At 35.9% G+C, this 10,679-nt stretch overlaps 1 protein-coding gene across 2 annotated transcripts in view; it reads left to right on the forward strand.

Moving 5' to 3' along the window:
• Positions 1-2,113, forward strand: part of LOC140170292 (uncharacterized) — a 48,824-nt gene extending 46,711 nt beyond the window's left edge. For both annotated transcript variants that reach the window (XM_072193662.1, XM_072193663.1), the window contains one exon: positions 1,957-2,113. In XM_072193662.1, the coding sequence (XP_072049763.1) occupies positions 1,957-1,997 (41 nt within the window). In that variant the 3' untranslated portion in view covers positions 1,998-2,113. The remainder of the gene's footprint in view (positions 1-1,956) is intronic.
• The last annotated feature ends 8,566 nt before the right edge of the window (positions 2,114-10,679 follow it).

Here is a 10,679-nt window from a genome sequence, read left to right on the forward strand (position 1 = left end):
CCATTATTTCAAAATGTGATATCGTTGGTTTCCCTCTGTTAATTTTGGTTATTGGTTTAAGGTGGATTTAAACAGGTGAACGACTGGTTGTGGTATTAAAAAAGTATACGCTAATCATGCTAATATTATTTTAAAAGACACAATTGATGCTAGGAGCTACATTTCACATCGAGCTTCACAAAGCTAGCCCCCATACAAAAATTGATGCAGCTTCCAGAGGACCAATAAACGTGGATAACCCCCTTATTGCCCGATGGCGTACCGCAATCGCAAGGATAGGTCTAATCTAATTTCCCCCTCTATTATTGGCGGTGCCATGGGAGGAGGCATGGGGGAGCCAAATGACCCCAAGTCAGAACTATCGCCTCCTTCCCCCTATAAAAACTCAAAAAAAAAGATTTTCACTTTTTGATCCAGTTTTGCGTACGATTTTGTTGATATTTACTGCCTTAAAATTCACTGTCACCCCTCGCCCAAAAGAACCCCCAACATAGTCCGTGCATCACTGCTCACGCTGGAAATAAAATGGATATGGAGAACTAAGAGGTTTAAACCTAATCCATCCATCAGTCAATCCTCAGTGTAGGTGTAAACAATGGACATGATCGCATCAATAAACTTTTTTTACTTTCCTTTGGTCAATAGTGCTTCACGAAGGGACAACCTTAATAAGAGTCTATACGGTTGGCTTGAGTCGATGCTCAGTGCAGATGCAATCATGTCAAGCATATATCACAAAATCCTCAAGGGTATTTATCAAACTTAAGGGATGGGGTATGAACGTTTGGACAGTATTTATTTTGTTACATTAGAGCACATCAGACATATCGAATTGCATTCTGAATACGAAGAATGTCCTTCTGATATCAAATAATTTGGATTTTTAAATTCGCAATGTAATACACATTTTATGGCAAATGATTAAAAATTGATATTTTTGATATTTAACAGTACTCGAAGTAAATTTTATAAATCTGATGATTTATACTTAAAGTGTATGTAGGTGGGATGAAAAGCCGACGATCAAATGAAAATTTTGACCTTTCGTATTGAATATATGGATTTTTTTTTCAAAAACACACACACAAAAAAAGGTCCTTTTGGGAAAAAAATCCATATCTTCAGCTACATACACTTTAAGAATATATCATTAGATTTATATAATTTACTTCGAGGACTGTTATATATCAAAATTTGAAAAATATCAAATTTTTATAATTTGTCATAAAATTTGTATTATATTGTGATTTTCAAAAATGAAAATTATTTGATATCAGCAAGAGATGCTTCGTATTCAGAATGCAATTCGATAGGTCTGAGGTGCTCTCATGTTCCACAAAAAATACTGTCGAAACGCAATAAACGCTCATTCTAGATCCCTTAAGTTCATGTGAAAAACAATATGAATAATGTTCGACATAGTAGAGATAGTAACGCCTCTACGTCTCTTACCGGCCAGTGAACCATAATAATGTCACAAAGTTATTAAAATTTCAAGATTTTAAAGGACATTATAGTTTGGTGTTTCAAGTAAAGATAGTGTGGTACTATATTTGATCTGGTGTGCATATAATTCAGGAAGATAATTTTCTCTTGTTTTACGAGGAGCCAAATGAAAGGCATAAAAACAACATTAGTGACCACAGTGAAAGTGTAAAAGTATTAGACAATATCAGTGCTCCGTTTTCCGTTTGTACCCAAGGATAGGCAGGTACAAAACAGCCAAACGTTATCTTAATCATGTTAATCACAACTGGCTTCGAGGTTTTTGTCATCCACTACATCTGTCCCATGAAAATTTAGTCCAATCGTTGTAAGCATGCAAAGTTAAAGATCTTAATTAATGTGCAACGCTGCTCTCAACATAACCGATTGATACAAATCTAATTTAATCTAATTTTAATAAACAATAATCGCTAATAACCTTTGTATCCATCTTTTTCTTGTTTCTTCCAGAATCAAACCCATTCGTGGATCCAGGATACGCCAGATTCTAGCCTCTCATTTCAAGTGCTCAATTTTATGGACTATAAAGACCAAATTTTGTAATTCCTATCTGAATGTAACCTTGTTTAGGGGCTGTGCAATAATTATGAGCTCTGGGAGGGTAAAATAGGGGAATTGTAGGGGCTCTGCAATAATTATTAGCTCCATGGGGAGAGTAAAATAGGGGAATTGTTTTTGAAAACCAACAGGTGGAAGCACTTGTTGGTAAGTCAAAAGTTGGAAACGATTTTTGGCACACATTTACGGGAGACCTCTTAAATAAAACGCTCTATAACGGCTAAGGAAACACGTTCAAAATGGCAAAATGTACGTCTCGCTATACTCGTATGATCAAATAAAATAATTTAGGGTTTCAAATTGTGTTCTTAAAATTTTGGCATATACAAAGGAGGGCCAATGATTTCGTTGGCAAGCCGAGAAGGGGAGTAAGCAATGTTTTGCAGCCGAGAGAGGCCGCATTCAATTTTGGCACGTCATTTTAAAATCTCCCACCCACCCGGCTCATAATTACTGCACATGCTCTAGAAAAAAAGTATTAAAGTTTTGAATGTAGTCCAATAAGCAGGGCGTGGTTCTTTCATGTAAAAACGCTGTGTCTGCTGTGTTAATTTAATGACAAATACTGTGTTTTACATTAGTTGCTGTTTTTTTTACGTCTTACGTCATCTGTCAATCAAACGCCGGCACCGTTTGTTTACGAGTGCAATCTGAACGCGGCAGTAAAACAATCCGCCTTATGGTTAATTTTGCACCTTTAAATATACAAACCGTCTAAAATGTAGGTGATAGTAAACTTTCTTTCCTGATGACACCATGTCAACAATGCCTAGAAAAGTTATTTTCACCGTGTAAAAATATTTCGCCATTTTCTGCGATTGCTTTTCTCCAATCAGCACCAGGGCACCAGATGAGCCAACCAATCAAGGATCAAGGATCGTGGGGAGTTTGATTGACAATGACGTCAGACGCAAACTAGTCTTTTTAGTTCTGTCTGCGATTAAAAATACATCTGCCTCCCAAATTAAAACACAGTATCTGCGTCCTATGATATCTACTTGTAAATACTGTGTTTTAACCCTTTCACCACCGTAAGCGCTTTGAGGCGCTCTGTAAAGTGACTGATAAGGTAGACTAACTTTGGACAGCCCTGGGGCTCATTACTCATCATGTTAGCCTTGTGCAAAGTTCACATGACCTTTTCAAGCACTTGTAAACACACACACAGCTGATCAACACCAATTTCATCGTATTTCTGTCAATACTTGACGGATTTTTGCCGGATTTTCGCGGGGTTTTCGGTGAATTTATTCAGCAGACTAGTTTGTGGATAGTTTGGTATTATACCATGTCCACTCGGAGAGCAATAAGGCGTAAAACAAGACCTAAAAGACTGTAGATTGTTGTTGCACTGCCCAATGATGGCTATGATATGTACTGTTGATAGTGAATTGGACGTGGATGAGTACTGCAGATGAAGGGGGGTGGATAGATGTGCCAGTACAATTTTTATATGACAATTATAACGAACGCAATTCCAGTAATATATTTTGATGAATTGGAATATTTTTATGTTGGAAAATGTTATGACTTTATCAAAATTCACATTGTGGACTAAACATTTTGTTAAATTAACATATTTTTGTTGAAAAAAATTGTTGGAAAATGCAGTTTTTCCCTTCTAATTCTTCAGAAATGTATATATAAACAGCAAAAATGAGGGCGTGCTCCGTCACGGTAATCTAATTAATTATTCCTAACTCGGGTAATTAGTGCTCAATTGTCATGGTTTTGGTGTCAAAATGCTCCTAATAATGTGTGCTAATCATTTATAAACAACTTGTTGTGCTCCATGTAGAAACATGTATTCAAAAATAGCTGTTAATGTAAAAAACATAATCCTTCAATTTGATTGGTCAAGATTCCCGTTGCCATGGCAACCGCGGCGATGAAAATATCGTATTAAATTGTACATGACATGAAGCGGCAATCTCTCACCTTTCAGAATATATATGGTTTATGAGACTTCAAATGCTTCTTGTGTGTGTTACAGTGTGTTTTTGTAACTTCCCCATATTTTTAGTGAGTGCCCAAAAATTAATTTGGTGGTGAAAGGGTGGTAAATTTATTTCAAAACACCTACCTCCTTTTATTGCAGGGTCTACTATGCTGTTCAGTTACAGTTACTTCTTTTTGACTTGGGAACGCATAAAAAATATACACCATAAAGCTGATAAGCGATTGGTTTTGACCAATGAGGTATTTCGCTTTTCCCAAAGCTACAAAACGCGTGTTGCCCCATTGGTCAGTTTCCCATCGCTCGCCACTCAACCCACCCAAGTGGGTTATATTTCAATATTTGTTCACATACTATGCGTAGTTTGAGTGGCCTCCAAACTGGTTCAATACTATAATGTTATAAATATACTATAAAGTTATAAATCATGTTCTGTCTCGTACATGTAGGACTACTTCTCATCAGTGATTTGTGAATTTTTTATTTCAAGTTAAAGATGATGTAGAAAGTAATATTGATTAGCATGGATAAGGAGGTCGGTGCTGATAGTTTTTGCACAATGAGATGGTATAGAAGTTAAAGTTGAACCTTTAATTAATTATTAATGCCCACCTGTTATAAGGTGTTTTAGACGTCATTACCACGGAAAATTATTTGACGAAGTTCATTTGACGGATGTGAATTAGGTGGGGCCTCTAATTCCTGCATATCCAAGAATCCAAATGTCACGTGGCCTCAAAAGCTTCTAAAAGCAATAAAAAAGTGAGCTTGTGCATAATTTTGCTTAACATTTTTCGCACCAAAACAAGTTATACAGTCATGTAATCGGCTCCAAAATTTAATGTAAGTTCATATGTGCTGGTAACATAATATTTCTGAAAGAATAATCTTATTTGAAAACGTAGTAGCGCTTATATAGCATAAGACGATAAAAGCCTTTGTTTTGATGTCAATGTAAAATAAAACACTTTTAATAATTCATGTTATTTCAATTTCCTTGTTAATAATGTCTCGTTTATGTGTAGCTTATGTATGCTAAATGTAATTGTGTCATTTGTATTCAGTCCGATTTGTGTTTTTGCTCAACTAGTATACCGTATCGAGGGGTAGTGTAGAAAGGAATTTCTAACTAAATTATTAGTGCAATTATCAAAGAAAGTTAACAGTTTGTAACAGGTGTCATGGTGAAAACTATATTTGGCCAGAGTTGGCCCTTTAGCTAAAACATTGGTGAAATATGACCAGTTGTTGAATGAAACTGTAACGTAAGGAGTGATATGATGAAAATGTCATTTTACCCGCATGGTACATTTTTGTCGTGTTGCAATATGAATTTGTAAGATAACTATTATAAAGTGCAATGTAATGTAGTTTGTTTCATAATAATTATTGCTAAATATACTTCCAATTTGACGTTCTATTGTATTCCAAGTTGACGCTCAATTGTATTGAACACTTTTGAACATAATTTTAGATTTTGCAGTGATGCATGTAATTAATGGTAAATATGAAATCAAACACTGCGCAGTTTGTAACTGTATTTGCTCTCTTCTTAAACTTCTTTGAGTGTTATTTGTGGTCTGAGAAAAGCTTAGATCATACGGTGTTTTTGAGTGACAAAATATAATAAATTTAACCAAACGTCAGCTTGGAAGATTTAGCTATATGGTGATTTCACATGGTGCTCATCAATTATTCTTAAGGTAGTTCATTCACGGGGCTAACAGAAAAATGTTCAGTTTTAAATATAATCCCAAGACAATGTATGGTTTGAGATTTTGTCAACCGTGAATATATGGTTTCATAAACTTAGCCTTATTCTGTATGGCGCAATAGATAATTCCACTGAAAGTGTTATATCACGACCTAAATTTCAGTCAAATCTACCAAATCTATATGGATATAAAAATATATTAATGGTAAAATGATCTCAATTTCAAATAAAAGTGCTAATTTGTAGGGCTCGAATGTCAGCTGTGTCTTTTATAGGCTTGCCATGAGTCTTGTGAATATTGAGGAAGAAAAATGGATCAAAACATTTCGTGGATTATATAATCCAAAATTCAGGTATTATCGTCCATGAAAAAAAAGGAAATGTATGCGCAGGTAATGTTTCATAATATATAAGCCTATGTGTCTACAACCAGTAAGAATTCTACTCATCAATTAATTAAAACTCAATTTGGCAGAAGTCTAATGGGACTATTCCATTTGACATCCACACTACCCTTGTGAAAGATCCAACGTAGGTCTTTCACATGTAGAAAAGTATTGGATTCAAATTTTATTCCGACCTTATGAGAGGCATAATTAGCCAAGTGACTTGACTAAGGCTACTGACAATAGCCGGGGTAATTGATTTCTCGCTGTGTGGGTAAGCTTGTATACGACATTGCGGTCAATGGTCATACTGCCTCCACTGGAGTAGTGAGTGCAGCTATAACCTGCGTGCTGTAGTCCATACAGGACCAACGCAATATAAAATTAGAATTTGGTCAGATTTTGAGTTCAAGACGCACGGCCTTTTCTCAAGACGCAAGCTAATGACTATCATATCTGTTCAACACGTACTTTCAAGTGTATGAGACCAGATCTGGTTTCTTGAGACGAAATCATTTACGGGAGATATTCATCATTTTCTACACCGGTATCCGAAGCTTTTCGTCTGATATCAAAATCGTGCATAGCAATTCACGTGCATCGATCCCGGGTATTTATTCTAGTATCTCTGCTGCACCAAATAATTATTAGCCAGGCGATGTCGGTGTGTACCACAGCAATCTATATTAAGTTTTGTAGTATGCTGGCAATAATACAGTGTCGTCATAGGATATACAAATGTACATAGATTGCAAATATTGTCAGTAACTATGAATTATTACCAATAAAGATGAAATATATTTTGCAAATAAAATATTGTAATAAACTACTGTTTCTGATCAAGGGTAATTATTTTAATGTATTTATACATTCAATGGACCATGTACCAAGGTGGTGGGTTCATACATATTGACTGCTCGTGAGGTATGTTAAGGTTGGCGCTTCTAAGTTTCAAATACTGATTGTTGCTAAATGGATTCATTTGAAATTGGGTTTGGAATATACCTTCCCCTAAATAACAGCTTAAAACAGTATTGTGAACCACCAGCATCCATAGTTCGATTCAGAGGAAATATTGCAATTACACACCTTATTGCCTTTTAACAATAACCAATGACACAAGCACATATCAGAGAAGATGTAAGAAAAGGAGGGAGAACATAATTATGTCCTTGAGATAATCCCGTAGGTAATCTTGTTGCACATATTCATAGTCCTTTATTCTCAACTAGTTACACATCTACTTGAAAGTAACCTTTGATAATGTTGATATGATGTGCGTTGCCGACCACGGTTGATTAATTTTCACTCCAGAATTGAAAATATTTCCAATGTTTCTATAGAAAATTCCTTGAAAGTGTGACACGTGTGTGTTAAGTACCTGCTACCACACGTGGATACAATAAGAAAGAAATGTAGTTTTGTAAAAATTCCCACAAAATCCGTCCATTTTTGAACATTATATTAATTATTTAGGGAGAGTGTTTTATGTTTTTCCTGTCATTTCCTGCAAACCTAATAAAGATATTTTGATAATTGAAAATAGTCTGTATCATAAATCGTAGAGGTTTATAGTGTCAACAAGCGGCACAAATTATAATTTGCCATGGAACTTCGGTCATATTTTATTTGAAATATAACTGGATGTTAGGGTCTGCATGCATGGTATACATAGTATGATGGTATCAGACTGACCTTTCCCTAAAACTAGTAACCAGCAACTTGTGTATCACAACAGAGAAGATGAGAAAAGAGGAGATGGCTCGCGGATTTTAAGCCGATTACCGCAATTATTGCCATTCACGCAACTATTGTACAATCCACCTCACACCCCAGTTGAGCTTCCCTTTTTGCAGACCTGGGTTGACGCATCCATTTCAAAAACAGAAGTCCTACGTTTGGCCCCCCGCTGGAAACACGGTGACAGAGCCTTCTTTTGATACAGCTATACCAGGGTGACCTTTGACCGTTTGTTTTCGATATTGAACTTGCCGTGAAAATATACAATTTGCTGAATATATTGACCAAAATTGCACCCAAATCGGCCATATTTTCGGTCAGTTATAAAAGATTGAAGTAGAGGATATTATAGAGATAATAATTGGGTAAAATTTCGAGGTCAAAAATGTGGGTTTTTTTTGAGAAAATTTGATCTTACATTTCCTGTAACCTCCTGAAAATTAAAGTTGTATGTAGTTGATCAGAAAAGGACCTAGTTTATTTCTGAACAATCGGTTTCGGCGAACCTTTGCGAACATTCTTGAAAATTAATTTTGCGATGAAGCATGTTTTTCATATTTTTGAGGTCACATCCGATAATTTTGCAATGTTTTGTGCACAAGACATTTCCCGATCGAATTTGGGCTATCTAAGTTTATCTTGCATGTCATACCAATGTATGCAATGTCAGTGATGCATGGACGTGCAACAACGACATGACGATTTCTACAGCAATTTTGAAAAAAAGATGAGCTGCTGAGAGTGTAGAAAATAGAATTTCATCAATCAAAATAGAATTTTATTAATTTTCAGTATTCTCTGAAGTAAACATGGTATATAAAGCACGTTTTAAGTAATTTCTGGGCCGGGCAATGATGCTAGGCCTATATTTTATATTTAATAATATTTCATGATTTGTCTCTAAAAATAAATTAATTGTAATTATTAGGCCAAGTATTTCTCGTAGCTGCTGTGTGCATTTGTTTTAGCCAGAGAAAATGAGTCGCTGGTTTTGCAATGACACATTTGCCTCGGAGAACTGGCCTATTTTTTAAACAAAAATATTGGAAAAAATATATGTTTTAGGTGCTATCATTTTCTTTGTAAGGGGGTCCCTATACGAGGAGAGGGTCCTAAATTTTTTGAAAGAAAATAGGAGGGTCATAAATATTTTGCTGCTGAAATTGGACTTCTGCCAGTCTTCAAACTGTGGGTCCGAGGGGATTTCTGTATCATCATCAAAAACTCCTCCCCATAAAAATCGTCCCATTTCGACCCCATTGCGTTTTTTTCAGAGCTGGTTCTTTATCATAAAACTAAAACACTTGAATAACAACAGTTTGTATTTCCGCGTTCACGATACTGTGTTCACGCATGCGTATTAACTATTTAGACTATCGAGATTGACCTGATCCAATCGATTTGAGCCGATTTAGATGAATAGTCAGCAACTGACGTCTGCACTTTGAAGAGGTGAGCGAGCCATCTCCTCTTTTCTCATCTTCTGTGATCACACCCATCATGGGTTCGAACCCCTTTGTTTTATTTTATTGTTAAACCTAAATAGCGTGATTACTTTTGAATGAGTGGCAGCACACATATTTTGTTTGAGGATAGGTAAACACTATTCAAAATATCAATAGACAAGAAGGAAGGGATTTAGAGATTTGTAATTGAGTAGTTTCGTTGAACAGGCATGATTTAACAGAAGGTTCTTTCCAAAACCCACTCGCAATGTATATAATGTGTCTTGAGCCACAGTGGTCAGCGAATTATTGTGAAGTGTGCTCAGACTTTTGGATGTATGCCTGCATGTGCGTATTAGCGCACTATAAATCACCTAGCTTTTTTCAAGCCTTTACAAGCAGAACAGAGCCAGTGACCTTACCATTCAATAAAGGGTGGATACATTTCAATTAATGAGCCTGTAAAATATTTAACTTAGTGACACAAAATGTATTATAAAAAAAAGATTCGCTGTTTCAAGCTTATAAAACAAGCTCGATAATTTTAAACAAGCAAAACAAAAGTACACCTATCCTTAATATAGATTTTTAAAATGTCGATATATGATATATATCTGAGTAAATTTTCGATTCTTACCCTCACGACTGAAAACCCCAGCTGGCTGAAAACTAAAAAAAAAAAAAAAAAAAACCGCAGTGATTTATAGTACACTACGCACAGTCACAACGCCTAGACGTTGATCCACAAGCCTCAGCACACTTTGCAGGTTGCCGCTGACCACTACGGCCCTATATCATTCCATTAACCATTTAACAACAAATCAGGGGCTTTGCTGCTTCAAGAGCGCACACCCTAGACATTCGCTTAATAACCTTCGAAAGCAGGATCAGCTCCCCGAATTTCGTACGAGTTACAACGAGACAATTAACAGTAAGTTCCTTGTCCAGGTGAATTTCAAGCTAACTTACTTTTTCCACGAGAGCGTAATAGGCACCGCCAGGGTTCGAACCCGCAACCTCTCGCACCATAGTCAAACGCCTTATCGATTGAGCTAATTTGACAATGGAAAACTACGTTTACAGCTATGTCAAACCATTACAGTATAATATTTATGTTTCTGGCGATTTTTCCTACCTATGTGTGGAAATGTTTTTGTATGTGCAAAGAAATTTCCCCTTTTCTAACGCGCAATTTTATTTCTGCTGGATGGAATTCAGCACATTCTACCACAACGTGTTTGTTGACCTGAGGGCAACAAGTTAACATTTTGGGGAAAAAAACCACTCCACTGTTGCTATCCATTTTTTTAAATAGAAGTATGTAGTCTTACATGAAAGTATACCATCATTAGAGTCACTTTCTTTCAGGGAGA

The sequence above is a fragment of the Amphiura filiformis genome, chromosome 14 (assembly GCF_039555335.1).
Source record: "Amphiura filiformis chromosome 14, Afil_fr2py, whole genome shotgun sequence".
NCBI classification, from domain to species: Eukaryota; Metazoa; Echinodermata; class Ophiuroidea; order Amphilepidida; family Amphiuridae; genus Amphiura; species Amphiura filiformis.